The 21,033-nt window shown below is 48.5% G+C and overlaps 1 protein-coding gene across 1 annotated transcript in view; it reads left to right on the forward strand.

The window, feature by feature from the left end:
• Nucleotides 1–476: 476 nt before the first annotated feature.
• MINAR1 (membrane integral NOTCH2 associated receptor 1) overlaps nucleotides 477–21,033 on the forward strand; it is a 113,450-nt gene continuing 92,893 nt past the window's right edge. Inside the window, exon 1 of the mRNA XM_064366120.1 lies at nucleotides 477–2,815. Coding sequence (XP_064222190.1) covers nucleotides 518–2,815 — 2,298 coding nt within the window. The 5' untranslated portion in view covers nucleotides 477–517. The remainder of the gene's footprint in view (nucleotides 2,816–21,033) is intronic.

Here is a 21,033-nt window from a genome sequence, read left to right on the forward strand (position 1 = left end):
GCAACCTCCACCTCCTGGGTTCAGGCAATTCTCCTGCCCCAGCCTCCCGAGTAGCTGGGATTACAGGCACGCGCCACCATGCCCAGCTAATTTTTTGTATTTTTAGTAGAGACGGGGTTTCACCATGTTGACCAGGATGGTCTCGATCTCTTGACCTCGTGATCCACCCGCCTCGGCCTCCCAAAGTGCTGGGATTACAGGTGTGAGCCACCATGTCTGGCCCTGCTTTTTCATTTTTATAAGTGCCATCATAGTGAACATCTTTAAGCATAGTGATCATTAAGGTAGATTCCTGGGAAGGGATTTACTAAGTTGAATGTTATGAATATTTTTACTGCCCTTAATGCATTTTTAATCATTAAAATGTTTTCCTTTGTATTTCTTTACACGGTTTGTAAGAAGCTTGGCTTCAAACTCCACTGGTGCTTATAATCTTCTTTTCCTCCTCTTTTTCTCAATATTGCCACCGTAGACCTGACCTGAATTTTCAGTGTAATCAGCTTTCAAGTTATAAATCATGGAGACCAGTCAGGAAACTTCCCTCTTCTTGGTGAAAATCTTGGAGGAACTGGACAGCAAGCAAAATAGCGTTTCTTATCAGGACCTGTGCAAATCTCTGTGTGCCCGGTTCGATCTGTCGCAGCTTGCCAAACTGAGAAGCGTGCTCTTCTACACGGCCTGTCTCGATCCCAATTTTCCAGCCACGCTCTTCAAAGACAAGATGAAATGCACTGTGAATAACCAGCAATCAAAGAAAATTATGGTGGCAGCAGATATAGTGACGATATTCAACCTGATCCAAATGAATGGCGGGGCCGCCAAGGAGAAGCTGCCTACGGGCCGCCAGAAGGTGCGCAAGAAGGAGGCATCCTTTGACTCATGCAGGTCGGACACAGAGGTCTGCAATGCAGCCGAGTGTGAGCCCCTGAACTGCGAGCTGAGTGAGAGGTCTTTCAGCCGGGGCTACCCCACCAGGCAGTCGTCCAAGTGCCCGAAGATAGACTGCAAGGATTGCCCGCAGTTTGTCCCTGCCTCTGAGCCTAACTTCCTGTTGGGAGTCAGCAAAGAGGTGAAACACCGTGCTGCTTCCCTGGACAGGCTGCAGGCGCTGACCCCATACTCTGTGAGCAGCCCTCAGCCCTGTGAGATGCAGAGGACCTACTTCCCCATGAACATTGAAAACGAGTCCATTTCAGACCAGGACTCCCTGCCCATCAACCAGAGCATCAAGGAGACCTTCATTTCCAATGAGGAGCCGTTTGTGGTCCAGTCCTGTGTCCAGAAAAGGAATATCTTTAAAGAGGATTTTCACAATTTGATGGCAGTGTCCCCCAGTATGGTTGGCCCCATCAGCAAAGCAGAGAATGAGCACAGGGAACCCCAGAGTCGAAAGGAACCCCACAAGCCACCCTTCTTTAACCACAGCTTTGAAATGCCCTATAACAGCCAGTACCTGAACCCGGTGTATTCCCCTGTTCCTGACAAAAGGCGAGCGAAGCATGAAAGCTTAGATGACCTTCAAGCCTCTACATACTTCGGGCCCACTCCCTTGATGGGGACCCAGGAAGCCAGGCGCTGTCCAGGGAGGCCCAGCAAGCAGACTCCATGGCCAGCCAAAAGCTGGAGCCTGAACACGGAGGAAGTTCCTGACTTTGAACGGTCCTTTTTCAATAGAAATCCCTCCGAGGAGAAACTGCGCTATCCAAATGCCAGTAGCCAGACTCCCAATTTCCCAGCCCCAGACAGGCGCCCGACTTACCTCGTGCCAAACGGTCAGCAGCCAATTCTCCCCATTGCTTATGCAGCAAAACCAAACGGGCTCAAGTCTAAAGAGATCTCCTCCCCTGTTGACCTGGAGAAGCATGAAGCAGTCAAAAAGTTTAAAGACAAGAGCATTAACTGCACCAGCGGGCAGCTCAGCTCAGACACCAGCAGCGTGGGCACCCAGACTGAGCACGTGCTGGAGCCCAAGAAGTGCAAAGACCTGTGCACCTCCGGTCAGGGCAAGTACAGTGACAGGCATGCCATGAAGCACTCAGACGACGACTCGGAAGTTGTCAGTGACGACATCAGTGACATTTTCCGATTTCTTGACGACATGAGCATCAGCGGCTCCACGGGAGTGATACAGTCATCCTGCTACAACAGCACAGGGTCCTTGTCTCAGCTCCATAAGTCAGACTGCGACAGCTCCCCTGAGCACAACTTAACCAAAATCGCCAATGGGGTCCCCAACAGCAAGGGAGACAAAAGCAGCCGGCCTGAGAACACCCACCACTCGGAAGAAGAGCTGAAGACCAGTGTGTGCAAACTGGTGCTCAGGATCGGCGAAATCGAACGGAAGCTGGAATCCCTGTCAGGTGTCCGTGAGGAAATCTCCCAGGTCTTGGGCAAACTAAATAAATTAGACCAGAAAATGCAACAGCCTGAGAAGGTGAATGTGCAGATAGACCTGAACTCCTTGACGAGCGAGCCTCCGTCTGATGACAGTGCCTCTCCCCGGATGTTCCGCGCACACAGTAGCTCCCACGGACCCAAACTCGAGAACAACCCTGACTGGTGCTGCTCTGATGCTAGCGGGAGCAACAGCGAAAGCCTGCGGGTCAAGGCCTTAAAAAAAAGCCTCTTCACCAGGCCATCCTCTAGGTCCCTAACGGAGGAGAACAGTGCCACGGAGTCCAAAATCGCCAGCATCTCCAACTCGCCCAGAGACTGGCGAACCATCACTTACACCAACCGTGCGGGCCTCGGTGAGGAGGAGATAAAAGACCCGGGCCCAGGAGATAATAAAGACTGGCATCGGAAATCTAAAGAGGTAATTTAAATTTAAGTTCGCATAATCGGGCACCAGCTTCATCATAGCCCTGGTGTATTTCAAAGCCTGGAACACTGCAGTAAACAGGCAAGAGGCCTGTGTGTGCCAGCTTTCCTTCCAGGGTTGGCAGGCTTTTCACACTGGAATGGAGAGGACAGCATAGGCAGGTTGTGTGTGCCACCAGGTTGTCGTCAGCTAGGAGGAGCACGTGCTGCGACGTTGCCCACAGCGGAGTGTAGGGTTGGGATACATTGGACAGGTGGTGTGAGATCAGATTTTCATAGAATGGGGAATGCGTCAGAGCAGGCAAGCATCACCAAGGACATCTTCCTGTCCTTTCTGAAATAGCAGGATGCAGGCCAGGTAAATGAGGGAGAACGCTGAAAAGGGTGCTCGCGGATACATCCCTTTCATGGACTTCATTGCACACGGGATGTTCTTTTTAAGTATGAGGGAGTTTTTTATTATAAAATAAATTGATGATTAGGAAGGAAAGAAGATAAATAAGGATCACGAGGTCAGGGGTTCGACACTAGCCTGGCCATTATGATGAAACTCTGCCTCTACTAAAAATAGAAAAAATTAGCCTGGCGTGGTGGCAGGCACGTGTAGTCCCAGCTACTTGGGAGGCTGAGGCAGGAGAATCACTTGAACCTGGGAGGCAGAGGTTGCAGTGAGCAGAGATCACACCATTGCACTCCAGCCTGGGTGACAGAGCGAGGCTCTGTCTCAATGAAAAAAAAAAAGATAAATAAGAAAATCATTCATAGTTCCAACACACAAAGGCAGATCTGGAGTCTTTCTTTCCCGTTTAGTTTTTTTCTGTGCACTGTCTGTTGGAGGCTCTTTCATGGGAGCTCAGTGCTTTTGCATGTGTATAGCAGGCTTCACCTCGTCAGTCCTGGAATCAGGGTGCACACGTACACTCGAATCTGTTCTTTCTCTCACCCCCTGCAGTCGAGATGATTTTTTCTGTGGGACCTGTGACTGATCCCGTTCATTCTAACTGGGTTACAGCGACCCCTTTCTGGCCAGGGTGATGCAACTTCAGTGTGTTCCTTGTGTGCATTCCAGGTCCTGCTTCTAAAAGGTCAATGGACAGACAAGGCCCTGCTCCTGAGGTCTCCAAGGAGTGTGTTGTCAGAGAGAGACACAAAGGTGTGGGCTACAGGTGCTCAAAGCCGGGAGGAGGCTGAGATCCTCAAACGGTGCTGAGAAGGAAAAGCTTGAAAAACTGTGTTCTAAGGAAGTTTTCAGGGTCCAAAGTGTGGGAGGGGGAGTAAAAGGAGCCACTTTATTTTCTGATTTTAAAGAAACCTCTGGTGTCCGCTGGTTACCGCTCTGCCCTTCTGGAGCAGCCTGTGGTGTGTGGTGTTGGGAGGCTCCAGAGTCTGGTGTGTGCCACGAAGCTGAGCACAAGACACCCAGACCCAGTCCTCTTCTCGGATTCTATTGTCACTGTCTCAGCTGCCAGCATCTTTCTAGGTTTCTGGTGCTTTGGGTTTCAGATGTCATTGAAAAGTGGCCATTCGGAGAGCTCAGATGGTTAGGTGCTTCTGTAGAAATGCCAGGTTAAACTGCGCTAGCCACGCCCCACATCTATCCAATGAGGAAGCTTCACAAAGCCAGCAGGAATGAGCAGTCACAGCTTGAGTGAGATCCATTCGACATGCCTGACACAAAGTTGCTGATGCTGGGCGTGTGCCCCCTTGATTTTGTCCCCTTGTGCAACCTCATTTCTGCTCCCTGGCTTGCGGCTCTCACCAGCTTTGGGGTGGTGATTCCCATGGCAGGGACCAGACCCCGCCTGCCTTTGAAGCTTGGGTTGCGCGTGTGAAACTGCTGAAGGCCGGCTTCCCCTAAATGTCTTGCCTACATGTCAAAATCGACAGTTCCCAAAGCAGGTTTTCTGTTCCTTTAAAATCGGCGTTCCCTCTCACTATTTCCATTCTGGGAGGGGTGAGGATGGGGGTCAGCATCTTAGCAGTCCTCCGAACTGAAGAAGCCCCTCTGGTCCCCCTCTTCGGCCCGCTTTGCCCAGCGTAGCTGCCAGACCCTGCAGATGTGCCTTTCGTCCTGTCTCTTGCAACGCTGCCTTCTTTTCCGTTCACACCTCCACCCTGAGTCAAGGCTCTTCCGCTCCCTGGGATGCTGGAGCACGTTCTCCGCGCAGTCTCCACCTCCCGCCTCATCTCACAGACCGCTGCGGCTTTCACTTTCCGGAAATGCCACTCTCTGTGGTTGCCCAGGGCCCCTGTTCCCCACTCTTCTCTGACTCTTTTGCAAATGTCTTAGCCAAGCCTTCATGACCCTGTGAATTTCATGCACTTTTCCTCAACTAGAAGGCTCTGGTGTACCTTGACTCACTGGACTCTGCTCTACCTTGACGAGTCTTCCTGTTTTTCCTCAAAATAGCCAGGCTCATGCATTTGGTCACCCATTCAGTAAACATTCACTGAGCACCGAGGATGGCCAGGCCCTATTCCACTGTCAAATTTCTTCTCCTGAATCCTCCACCAGGACTGTCGGGTCCACCTCCCCTGTACTGATCTAAGTCCTATGTTCCTTCCCCTCGAGGCCCTTACGTCGTAAGTCTCTGCAAGCTTTCCTAGTGCTTATTGCTGGTCTTTGATCTGTAGCCTTTAGTGCTGTTCGTTCAGACTTTGTGGATGCAAGCTTTTATTGAAAATACATATTACATATATATACCGACTGCCCAGTGAGAACACAAACTCAGCGATAGGAACAGGCATGGGCAGCCAGGAAACTTTCCGTCTTAGAAGTGGAAACAGTTTCAAATCCTGGCTCTACCATTTACCAGCTGTGTGACATTGGGTTAGTCTCTTAACCTCTCTGACCTGAGTTTCCACATCCATACTGGTGATAATCATAGTTACAACCTCAGAATTTTAATGAGAAGATGAAATGAACACAATGTGTGTTTAGCGCCGAGCAGAGTGGTGCACACATAGTCAGCCCTTGGTTAATTGAAATCGTGCCTGCTGTGGCTGCTGTTGTAGTCATGATCATTGCCACCGCCCTTCTTCCCGGCTTGGTGCAGACCCTGCATGCGATAGGAGGGCTCTGAGTGTTGGGTGGTGGTGATGAGGAGAATAGACAAAACCAGTGAAGTCTCTTAGAAGATACTTGGCTTTGATGACTTACAAAATAAGAGGAAAACTCATTTCCTTGTATGGATTTATCCTGTGTTCTCTGTGTCAGCGTCAGCACTCTGGATGGTTGGGAATAGCCAAATGTTATGCTCTATTTGGGTAAGAGCCAATGAGTTGGATTTGCTGATAGGTGGGGAGGTGCTTCCAGTCCTTATGTAAGCGTGTGATCCACACACTCACACACATACACCACGTGTGCTTCTAGCCCCCATGCAAGTATATGATCCACACGCACACACACACACACCATGAGTGCTTCCAGATCCTATGCAAGTATATGACCCACACACACATACACACACCACGTGTGCTTCTAGTCCCTACACACGCATATGAGCCACAAACACATACCACGTGTGCTTCTAGTCCCTACACGAGCATATGAGACACACACACACAAACACCACGTGTGCTAGTCCCTACACAAGCATATGAGACACACAGTAACACACACACACAACGTGTGCTTCTAGTCCCTATGCAAGCATATGAGCCACACACACACCATGTGTGCTTCTAGTCCCTACACGAGCATATGAGACACACACACACACACCACGTGTGCTAGTCCCTACACAAGCATATAAGCCACACAGTCACACACACACACCACACGTGCTAGTTTCTACATAAGCATATGAGCCACACACTCAAACACACACACCACATGTGCTTCTAGTCTCTACACGAGCATATGAGCCACACACACACAAACACACCATGTGTGCTTCTAGTTCCTTCACAAGCATATAAGCGACACACTCAGACATACACACCACGTGTGCTTATAGTCCCTACGCAAGCCTATGAGACAGTCACACACACACACCACGTGTGCTTCTAGTCCCTACACAAGAATATAAGCCACACAGTCACACACACACACACACACCACGTGTGCATCTAGTCCCTACGCAAGCATATGATACACAGTCACACACACACACTATGTGTGCTTCTAGTCCCTACACGAGCATATGAGCCACACACTCACACACAGCATGTGTGCGTCTAGTCCTTACACAAGCATATGAGCCACACACACACAAACACCATGTGTGCTTCTAGTCCCTACGCAAGCATATGAGCCAAACTCACACAAATACAAACCACGTGTACTTCTAGTCCTTACACAAGCATATGAGCCACACACACACAGCCCACGTGTGCTTCTAGTCCCTCCATGAGCATATGAGCCACACACATACACAAACACACGAAGTGTGCTTCTAGTCCCTACACAAGCATATGAGCCACACACACCCCACATGTGCTTCTATTCCCTACACAAGCTTATGAGCCACACACATACATGTGACGTGTGCTTCTAGCCCCTACACAGTCATATGAGCCACACACACACACACCACGTATACTTCTAGTCCCTACACGAGAGTATGAGCCACACACACACATACACACAACACGTGTGCTTCTAGTCCCTATGCAAGCATATGAGCCACACACACAAACACCACGTGTGCTTCTAGTCCCTATGCAAGCATATAAGCCACACACTAACACACACACCACGTGTGCTTCTAAGTCCCTATGCAAGCATATGAGCCACAGTCACACACACACACCACGTCGGCTTCCCATCCCTACACGAGCATATGAGCCACACACTCACATACACACACCACGTGTGCTTCTAGTCCCTACACAAGCATATAAGCCACACACTCACAAATACACACCACGTGTGCGTCTAGTCCCTACCCAAGCATATGAGCCACACACACACACCACATGTGCTTCTAGTCCCTACACAAGCATATGAGCCACACACTCAAACACACCACGTGTGCTTCTAGTCCCTACACAAGCATATAAGCCACACAGTCATAGACACACACCACGTGTGCTTCTAGACCCTACGCAAGCATATGAGCCACACACACACAAACACCACGTGTGATTCTAGTCCCTACACGAGCATATGAACCACACAAACACACCACGTGTGCTTCTAGTCCCTACACGAGCATATGAGCCACACACACACCACGTGTGCTTCTAGTCCCTACACGAGAGTATGAGCCACACACACACATACACACAAACAACACATGTGCTTCTAGTGCTTATGCAAGCATATGAGCCACACACACACACAAACACCACGTGTGCTTCTAGTCCCTACATGAGCATATGAGCCACACAGTCACACACCACGTGTGCTTCTAGTCCCTAGGCAAGCATATAAGCCACACACACACACACCACATGTGCTTCTAGTCCCTATACGAGCATATAAGCCACACACACACACACCACGTGTGCTTCTAGTCCCTATACGAGCATATAAGGCACACACACAGACACCACGTGTGCTTCTAGTCCCTACACGAGCATATGAGCGACACAGTCACACAAACTCCATGTGTGCTTCTAGTCCCTACACAAGCGTATGAGCCACACACTAACACATACACACCACGTGTGCTTCCAGTCCCAATGCAAGCATATGAGCCACACAATCACACACACACCCACCACGTGTGCTTCTAGTCCCTACGCAAGCATATGAGCCACAGTCACACACACACACCACGTCTGCTTCCAGTCCCTACACGAGCACATGAGCCACACACTCACACACACACCACATGTGCATCGTCCCTACACAAGCATGAGTCACACACTCACACACCACATGTGCTTCTAGTCCCTACACGAGCATATGAGCCACACACAAACACACCACGTGTGCTTCTAGTCCCTAGGCAAGCATATAAGGCACACACTCACACAGATACCACGTGTGCTTCTAGTCCCTACACAAGCATATGAGCCGTGCACACACACACGCCAAGTGTGCTTCTAGTCCCTACACGAGCATATGAGCCACACAGTCACACAAACCCCATGTGTGCTACTAGTCCCTACACAAGCGTATGAGCCACACACTAACACATACACACCAAGTGTGCTTCCAGTCCCAATGCAAGCATATGAGCCACACAGTCGCACACACACAACCACGTGTGCATTGTCCCTACACAAGCATATACACAGTCACACACACACATGTGTGCTTCTAGTTTCTACACAAGCATATGAGCCACACACAAACACCACGTGTGCTTCTAGTCCCTACACAAGCATATGAGCCAAACTGTCACACAAATACAAAACACGTGTACTTCTAGTCCTTACACAAGCATATGAGCCACACACACACAGCCCACGTGTGCTTCTAGTCCCTCCATGAGCATATGAGCCACACAAATACACAAACACATGACGTGTGCTTCTAGTCCCTACACAAGCATATGAGCCACACTCACAGACATACCACATGTGCTTCTAGTCCCTACACAAGCATATGAGCCACATACACACACACCTCACATGTGCTTCTAGTCCCTATACAAGCTTATGAGCCACACACATACACACGACATGTTTCTAGCCCCTACACAAGCATACGAGCCACACACACACCACGTATGCTTCTAGTCCCTACACGAGCGTATGAGCCACATACACACAAACAACAAGTGTGCTTCTAGTCCCTACACAAGCATATGAGCCACACAGTCACACACACACACCACATGTGCTTCTAGTCCCTATGCAAGCATATGAGCCACACACACACACACAAAAACACCATGTGTGCTTCTAGTCTCTACACAAGCATGACATAGTCACACACACACCATGTGTGTTTCTAGTGCCTACACAAGCATATAAGCCACACACAAATACACACCACGTGTGCGTCTAGTCCCTAACCAAGCATATGAGCCACACACACACACCACGTGTGCTTCTAGTCCCTACACAAGCATATGAGCCACAGACTCAAACACACACACAACATGTGCTTCTAGTCCCTACACGAGCATATGAGCCACACACACAAACACACCACGTGTGCTTCTAGTCCCTACACAAGCATATAAGTGACACACACACATACACACCACGTGTTTCTAGTCCCTATGCAAGCATCTGAGACACCCAGTCACACAAACACACCATGTGTGCTTCTAGTCCTTACACAAGCATATAAGCCACACAGTCACACACACACACGTGTGCTTCTAGTCCCTACACAAGCACATGAGACACGCAGTCACACACACACACACCATGTGTGCTTCTAGTCCCTATGCAAGCATATGAGCCACACACAAACACCACGTGTGCTTCTAGTCCCTACATGAGCATATGAGCCAAACTGTCACACAAATACACACCACATGTACTTCTAGTCCTTACACAAGCATATGAGCCACAGACACAGCCCACGTGTGCTTCTAGTCCCTACATGAGCATATGAGCCACACACACATACACAAACACATAACATGTGCTTCTAGTCCCTACACAAGCATATGAGCCACACACACACACGACATGTGCTTCTGGCCCCTACACAGGGATATGAGCCACACACACACACACCATGTATGCTTCTTGTCCCTATATGAGAGTATGAGCCACACACACATACACCCAAACACCACGTGTGCTTCTAGTCCCTACACAAGCATATGAGCCAGTCACACACATATACACCACATATACTTCTAGTCCCTACACAAGCATATGAGCCACATACACACACCCCACGTGTGCTTCTAGTCCCTACACAAGCATATGAGTGACACAAATGCACACAAACCACGTGTGCTTCTAGTCCCTACATGAGCATATGAGTCACACACACATACACACACACCACGTGTCCTCCGGGTACATGCACAAGCATATGAGCCACACAGTCATACACACACCAAGTGTGCCTCTAGTTACTACACAAACATATGAGCCACAAACACACACACACCACATGTGCTTCTAGTCCCTACGCAAGCATATGAGCAACACATACAAACACACCACGTGTGCTTCTAGTCCCTATGTGAATATATGAGCCACAAACTCACACATATACACCATGTATGCTTCTAGTCCCTACACAAGCATATGAGCCACACACACACCACGTGTGCTTCTAGTCCCTTCGCAAGCTAATAAGCCACACAGTCACACACACACACCACATGTGCTTCTAGTCCCTACACAAGCATAAGAGCCACACAGTCACACACACACGCACCATGAGTGCTTCTAGTCCCTACACAAGCCTATGAGCCACAGTCACACACACACACAACATGTGAGCTTCTAGGCCCTACACAAGCATATGAGCCACACACACACACACACCACATGTGCTTCTAGTCCCTACACAAGCATATGAGCCACAATCACACACACACACCACATCTGCTTCCAGTCCCTACGTGAGTATATCAGCCACACACACACCACGTGTGCTTCTAGACTCTACACAAGCATATAAGCCACACACTCACAAATACACACCACATGTGTCTAATCCCTACACAAGCATATGAGCCACACATACCATGTGTGCTTTAAGTCCCTACATGAGCATATGAGCCACACACACAAGCACACCACATGTGCTTCTAGTCTCTACACAGCATGAGTGACACACTCAAACATACATACCACATGTGCTTCTCGTCCTTACATGAACATATGAGCCACACAAACAAACACACCACATGTGCTTTTAGTCCCTACACAAGCATATGAGCCACACACCACATACACACCACGTGTTCTAGTCCCTACACAAGCATTTGAGCCACACACACGTACACACCACGTGTGCTTCTAGTCTCTGCACAAGCATTTGAGCCACACAAATGCACACAAACCACGTGTGCTTCTAATCCCTACACGAGCATATGGTTCACACACACATACACACCATGTGTGCTTCTAGTCCCTACACAAGCATATGAGTCACACAGTCACACACACAACCCAAGTGTGCTTCTAGTTACTACACAAGCATATGAGTCACAAACACACACACACACCACATGTACTTCTAGTCCATACGCAAGCATATGAGGCACACATACACACCACATGTGCTTCTAGTCCCTATTTGAGCATATGAGCCACAAACTCAAATATGCACCACGTTTGCTTCTAGTCCCTACACAAGCAAATGAACCATGCACACACACACCATGTGTACTTCTAGTCCCTACACAAGCAAATAAACCACACAGTCACACACACATCACGTGTGCTTCTAGTCCCTACACAAGCATATGAGCCACAGTCACACACAGGTGTGCTTCTAGTCCTTACACAAGCATATAAGCCACACAGTCACACTTGCACACCACGTATGCTTCTATTCCCTACACAAGCATATGAGCCACACTGTCACACATACACACACCACGTGTGCTTCTAGTCCCTACACAAGCATATGAGCCACACACTCACCCAAACACACCACATGTGCTTCTAGTCCCTACGCAAGCATATGAGCCACACACTCACCAAAGCACACCACATGTGCTTCTAGTCACTACACAAGCATATAAGCCACACAGTCACACAAACACACCACATCTGCTTCTAGTCCCTACTCAAGCATATGAGCTACAGTCACACACACACACCATGTGTGCTTCTATTCCCTAAACGAACATAGCCACACAGTCACACACACACACACCACGTGTGCTTCTGTTCCCTACAGGAGCATATGAGTCTCAAACCGACACACACACCACGTTTGCTTCTAGTCCCTACAAAAGCATATAAGCCACACACTCACACATACACACCATATGTGCATCTAGTCCCTACACAAGCATATGAGCCACACACTCACACACCACATGTGCTTCTAGTCCCTACATGAGCATATGAGCCACACACACAAACACACCACGTGTGCTTCTAGTCCCAACACAAGCATATAAGTGACACACTCACACACATCATATGTGCTTCTAGTCCCTACACAAGCATCTGAGACACAGTCACACAAACACACCATGTGTGCTTCTAGTCCCTACATAAGCATATAAGCCACACAGTCACACAAACAAACACACCACATGTGCTTCTAGTTTCTATGCAAACATATGAGCCACACACTCAAACACACCACATGTGCTTCTAGTCCCTACACGGGCATATGAGCCACACACACACAAACACACCATGTGTGCTTCTAGTCCCTTCACAAGCATGTAAGCGACACACACACACATACCACGTGTGCTTATAGTCCCTACGCAAGCATATGAAACACAGTCACACAAACACACCATGTGTGCTTCTAGTCCCTGGACAAGCATATAAGCCACACAGTCACACACACACAAACACCACGTGTGCATCTAGTCCCTATGCAAGCATATGATACACAGTCACATACACATGTGTTCTTTTAGTTTCTACACAAGCATATGAGCCACACACAAGCATCACGTGTGCTTCTAGTCCCTACACAAGCATATGAGCCAAACTGTCACACAAAGACAAACCACCTGTACTTCTAGTCCTTACACAAGCATATCAGCCACACACACAGCCCACATGTGCTTCTAGTCCCTCCATGAGCATATGAGCCACACAAATACACAAACACACGATGTGTGCTTCTAGTTCCTACACAAGCGTATGAGCCACACTCACAGACATACCACATGTGCTTCTAGCCCCTACACAAGCATATGAGCCACACACACGATGTATGCTTCTAGTCCCTACACGAGCGTATGAGCCACACACACATACACACAAACAACATGTGTGCTTCTAGTCCCTACGCAAGCATGTGAGCCACACACTCACACACCACATGTGCTTCTAGTCCCTACACGAGCATATGAGCCACACACACACAAACACCACGTGTACTTCTAGTCCCTATGCAAGCATGTGAGCCACACACTCACACACCGCATGTGCTTCTAGACCCTACACGAGCATATGAAACATAGTCACACACACCGTGTGTGCTTCTAGTCCCTGGACAAGTGTATAAGCCACACAGTCACACACACACACCCCCCACGTGTGCATCTAGTCCCTACACAAGCATATGAGACACAGTCACACACACACGTGTGTGCTTCTAGTTTCTACACAAGCATATGAGCTACACACAAATACCACGTGTACTTCTAGTCCCTACACGAGCATATGAGCCACACACACACACCACGTGTGCTTCCAGTCCCTACACAAGCATATGAGCCACACAGTCCCACAAATACATGCCACATGTACCTCTAGTCCTTACACAAGCATATGAGCCACAGACACAGCCCACGTGTGCTTCTAGTCCCTACATGAGCATATGAGCCACACACACACACACACACAAACACATGGCATGTGCTTCTAGTCCCTACACAAGCATATGAGCCACACTCACAGACACCACATGTGCTTCTAGTCCCTACACAAGCATATGAGCCCAACACACACGACATGCGCTTCTGAATCCTACACAGGGAAATGAGCCACACACACACACACACACCATGTATGCTTCTAGTCCCTATATGAGAGTATGAGCCACACACACACATACACCCAAACACCACGTGTGCTTCTAGTCCCTACACAAGCATATGAGCCAGTCACACACATGCACACCATATATACTTCTAGTCCCTACACAAGCATATGAGCCACACGCACACACCACGTGTGCTTCTAGTCCCTACACTAGCATATGAGCCACACACACTGGTGCTTCTAATCCCTATGTGAGCATATGAGCCACACATCAGACACACACACACCGCGTGTGATTCTAGTCCCTACGTGATCATATGTGCCACTCATATACCCACCACATATGCTTATAGTCCCTACACAAGCATGAGCCAAACACTCTCACACACACACCATGTGTGTTTCTAGTCCCTACCTCCACAATCATATAAGCCACACAGTCTCACACACACCTACCACGTGTGCTTCAATTCCCTAAGCAAGCATATGAGCCACGTAGTCACACAGACACACCACGTGTGCTTCTAGTACCTACACAAGTACATGAGCCACACACAAACACGTTTCTAGTCCGTATGTGAGCATATAAGCCACACACTCACACATATACACACGTGTGCTTCTAGTCCCTACACAAGCATATAAGCCACAAAGTCACACACACACCACGTGTGCTTCTAGTCCCTACACAAGCATTTAAGTCACAGACTCACACACATGCACACGTGTGCTTGTAGTCCCTACACAAGCATACGAGGCACACACACACCACGTGTGCTTCTAGTCCCTACACAAGCATATGAGCCACCCACTCACAAACACACACCACGTGTGTTACTATTCCCTACACAATCATATGAGCCACATACTCCCACACACACACACCATATGGTTCTAGATCCTACGCAAAGATGAGTCACAGTCACACAGACACACCAAGTCTGCTTCTAGTCCCTACACAAACGTATGAGCCACACACAAACACACGTGTGCTTCTAATCCCTACACAAGCATGAGCCACAGTCACTCATACACACCATGTGTGCATCTTGTCCCTACAGAAGCATATGAACCACACACACACCAAGTGTGCTTCTAGTCCCTAAACACGCATATAAGCCACACACACACAAACATGTGCTTCTAGTCCCTACTCAAGCATATAAGCCACACACTCACACACACACCACATGTGCTAGTCCCTACACAAGCATATGAGCCACACAGACACCACATGTGCTTCTAGTCCCTACACAAGCATATGAGCCACACACACACACACGACATGCGCTTCTGAATCCTATACAGGGAAGTGAGCCACACACACACACACCATGTATGCTTCTAGTCCCTGTATGAGAGTATGAGCCACACACACACATACACCCAAACACCACGTGTGCTTCTCGTCCCTACACAAGCATATGAGCCAGTCACACACATGCACACCACATATACTTCTAGTCCCTACACAAGCATATGAGCCACACACACACACCACATGTGCTTCTAGTCCCTACAGAAGCATATGAGCCACACGCACACACACCATGTGTGCTTCTAGTCCCTACCCAAGCATATGAGCCACAGTGACACACACACAACACGTGTGCTTCTAGTCCCTAATACAAGCGTGAGCAACACACACGCCACGTGTGCTTCTAGTCCCTACACAAGCATATAAATGACACACACACATACACATCATGTGTGCTTTTAGTCCCAACACAAGCATCTGAGACACAGTCACACAAACACACCATGTGTGCTTCTAGTCCCTACGTAAGCATATAAGCCACACAGTTACACGCACAAACCACATGTGCTTCTAGTTTCTACACAAGCATATGAGCCACACACTCAAACACACACACCACATGTGCTTCTAGTCCCTACACGAGCATATGAGCCACACACACAAACACACCATGTGTGCTTCTAGTCCCTTCACAAGCATATTAGCGACACACTGACACATACACAACACATGTGCTTATAGTCCCTATGCAAGTATATGAAACATACAGTCACACAAACACACCATGTGTGCTTATAGTCCCTGCACAAGCATACGAGCCGCACACACACACCACATATGCTTCTAGTCCCTACACGAGAGTATGAGCCACACACACATACACACAAACAAAGCGTGTGCTTCTAGTCCCTACACAAGCATATGAGCCACACAGTCACACACACACACCACGTGTGCTTCTAGTTCGTATGTAAGCATATGAGCCACACACACACACACAGAAACACCATGTGTGCTTCTAGTCCCTACACAAGCATATGAGACATACAGTCACACACACATACCACGTGTACTTCTAGTCCCTACGCAAGCATATGAGCCGCAGTCACACACACACCACGTCTGCTTCCAGTCCCTACACGAGCATATGAGCCACACACTCACACACACCATGTGTGCATCTAGTCCCTACACAAGCATATGAGCCACACACTCACACCCCACATGTGCTTCTAGTCCCTACACGAGCATATGAGCCACACACTCAAACACACACACCACATGTGCTTCTAGTCCGTACATGAGCATATGAAACATACAGTCACACAAACACACCACATGTGCTTCTAGTCCCTGGACAAGCGTATAAGCCACACAGTCATGCACACACACCCACCACGTGTGCCTCTAGTCCCTACACAAGCACATGATACACAGTCACAAACACACGTGTGTGCTTCTAGTTTCTACACAAGCATATGAGCCTCACACAAACACCACGTGTGCTTCTAGTCCCTACACGAGCATATGAGCCACACACACACCACGTGTGCTTCCAGTCCCTACACAAGCATATGAGCCACACAGTCCCACAAATACACACCACATGTACTTCTAGACCTTACACAAGCATATGAGCCACAGACACAGCCCACGTGTGCTTCTAGTCCCTACATGAGCATATGAGCCACACACACACATACACAAACACATGGCATGTGCTTCTAGTCCCTATACAAGCATATGAGCCACACACACACACACATGACATGTTCTTCTGACCCCTACACAGGGATATGAGCCACACAAACACACACCATGTATGCTTCTAGTCCCTATATGAGAGTACGAGCCACACACACACATACGCCCAAGCACCACGTGTGCTTCTAGTCCCTTCACAAGCATATGAGCCACACACACAGAAACACTACATGTGCTTTTGGCCCCTACACAAGGATATGAGCCACACACACACACACCATGTATGCTTCTAGTCCCTATATGAGAGTATGAGCCACACACACACATACACCCAAACACCACGTGTGCTTCTTGTCCCTACACAAGCATATGAGCCAGTCACACACATGCACACCCCATATACTTCTAGTCCCTACACAAGCATATGAGCCACATGCACACCCCACGTGTGCTTCTAGTCCCTACACGAGCATATGAGCCACACACAGTGGTGCTTCTAATCCCTATGCTAGCATATGAGCCACACATCAGACACACACACACCACGTGTGATTCTAGTCCCTACGTGATCATATGTGCCACTCATATACCCACCACATATGCTTATAGTCCCTACACAAGCATGAGCCAAACACTCTCACACACACACCATGTGTGTTTCTAGTCCCTACCTCCACAATCATATAAGCCACACAGTCTCACACACACCTACCACGTGTGCTTCAATTCCCTAAGCAAGCATATGAGCCACGTAGTCACACAGACACACCACGTGTGCTTCTAGTACCTACACAAGTACATGAGCCACACACAAACACGTTTCTAGTCCGTATGTGAGCATATAAGCCACACACTCACACATATACACACGTGTGCTTCTAGTCCCTACACAAGCATATAAGCCACAAAGTCACACACACACCACGTGTGCTTCTAGTCCCTACACAAGCATTTAAGTCACAGACTCACACACATGCACACGTGTGCTTGTAGTCCCTACACAAGCATACGAGGCACACACACACCACGTGTGCTTCTAGTCCCTACACAAGCATATGAGCCACCCACTCACAAACACACACCACGTGTGTTACTATTCCCTACACAATCATATGAGCCACATACTCCCACACACACACACCATATGGTTCTAGATCCTACGCAAACATGAGTCACAGTCACACAGACACACCAAGTCTGCTTCTAGTCCCTACACAAGCGTATGAGCCACACACAAACACACCACGTGTGCTTCTAATCCCTACACAAGCATATGAGCCACAGTCACACACACTCACACCACATGTGCTTCTAGTCCCTATGCAAGCATATGAGGCACACACACACACATACCACGTGTGCTTCTAGTCCCTACGCAGGCATATGGGCCACAGTCACACACACAAACCACGTCTGCTTCCAGTCCCTACACCAGCATATGAGCCACACACACACACCATGTGTGCATCTAGTCCCTACACAAGCATATGAGCCACACACTTACACCCCACATGTGCTTCTTGTCCCTACACGAGCATATGAGCCACACACTCAAACACACACACCGCATGTGCTTCTAGTCCCTACACGAGCATATGAAACATACAGTCACACAAACACACCACGTGTGCTTCTAGTTCCTGGACAAGCATATAAACCACACAGTCACACACACACACCATGTGTGCATCTAGTCCCTACACAAGCATATGATACACAGTTACAAACACACGTGTGTGCTTCTAGTTTCTACACAAGCATATGAGCCACACACAAACACCACATGTGCTTCTAGTCCCTACACGAGTATATGAGCCAAACACACACCACGTGTGCTTCCAGTCCCTACACAAGCATATGAGCCACACAGTCCCACAAATACACCCCACATGTACTTCTAGACCTTACACAAGCATATGAGCCACAGACACAGCCCACGTGTGCTTCTAGTCCCTACATGAGCATATGAGCCACACACATACATACACAAACACATGGCATGTGCTTCTAGTCCCTACACAAGCATATGAGCCACACACACACACACGACATTTGCTTCTTATTCCTACACAGGGATATGAGCCACACAAACACACACCATGTATGCTTCTAGTCCCTATATGAGAGTACGAGCCACACACACACATACGCCCAAGCACCACGTGTGCTTCTAGTCCCTACACAAGCATATGAGCCACACACACAGACACACGACATGTGCTTCTGGCCCCTACACAAAGATATGAGGCACACACACACACACCATGTATGCTTTTAGTCCCTATATGAGAGTATGAGCCACAGACACACATACACCCAAACACCACGTGTGCTTCTAGTCCCTACACAAGCATATGAGCCAGTCACACACATGCACACCACATATACTTCTAGTCCCTACACAAGCATATGAGCCACACACACCCCACGTGTGCTTCTAGTCCCTACACAAGCATATGAGCCACATGCACACACACCATGTGTGCTTCTAGTCCCTACACAAGCATATGAGTGACACAAATGCACACAAACCACGTGTGCTTCTAGTCCCTACATGAGCATATGAATCACACTCACATACACACACACCACGTGTCCTTCTGGTACCTACACAAGCATATGAGCCACACAGTCACACACACACATACCAAGTGTGCCTCTAGTTACTACACAAACATGAGCCACAAACACACACAAAACACATGTGCTTCTAGTCCCTACGCAAGCTTTGAGCCACACATACACACAAACACACCACGTGTGCTTCTAGTCCCTATGTGAGCATGAGCCACAAACTCACACATATACACCACGTGTGCTTCTATTCCCTACACAAGCATATGAGCCACACACACACACCATCTGTGCTTCTAGTCCCTACACGAGCCTATGAGCCACACAGTCACACAAACCCCATTTCTGCTACTAATCCCTACACAAGCATATGAGCCACACACTAACACATACACACCACGTGTGCTTCCAGTCCCAATGCAAGCATATGAGCCACACAGTCACACACACACCACATGTGCTTCTAGTCTCTATGCAAGCATATGAGCCACAGTCACACACACACACCACGTCTGCTTCCAGTCCCTACACGAGCATATGAGACACACATATACACAAACACATGGCATGTGCTTCTAGTCCCTACACAAGCATATGAGCCACACAGAGACACGGCATGTGCTTCTGACCCCTACACAGGGATATGAGCCACACACACATACCATGTATGCTTCTAGTCCCTATATGAGCGTATGAGCCACACACAAACGTACAACCAAACACCACGTGTGCATCTAGTCCCTACACAACCATATGAGCCACACACTCACACACCACATGTGCTTCTAGTCTCTACACGAGCATATGAGCCACACACACAAACACACCACTTGTTCCTCTAGTTCCAACACAATCATATAAGTGACACACACACATTCACATCATGTGTGCTTCTAGTCCCTACACAAGCATCTGAGACACACAGTCACACACACAAACCACATATGCTTCTAGTTTCCACACAAGCATATGAGCCACACACTCAAACACACCACATGTGCTTCTAGTCCCTCAATGAGCATATGAGCCACATACACACAAACACACCATGTGTGCTTCTAGTCCCTTCACAAGCATGTAAGCGACACACTCACACATACACACCACGTGTGCTTATAGTCCCTATGCAAGCATATGAAACATACAGTCACCCAAACACACCATGTGTGCTTCTAGTC

The sequence above is a fragment of the Aotus nancymaae genome, unplaced genomic scaffold (genome assembly GCF_030222135.1).
Source record: "Aotus nancymaae isolate 86718 unplaced genomic scaffold, 86718_ANA_hifiasm-v0.15.2.pri h1tg000064l_0, whole genome shotgun sequence".
Taxonomy (NCBI): domain Eukaryota; kingdom Metazoa; phylum Chordata; class Mammalia; order Primates; family Aotidae; genus Aotus; species Aotus nancymaae.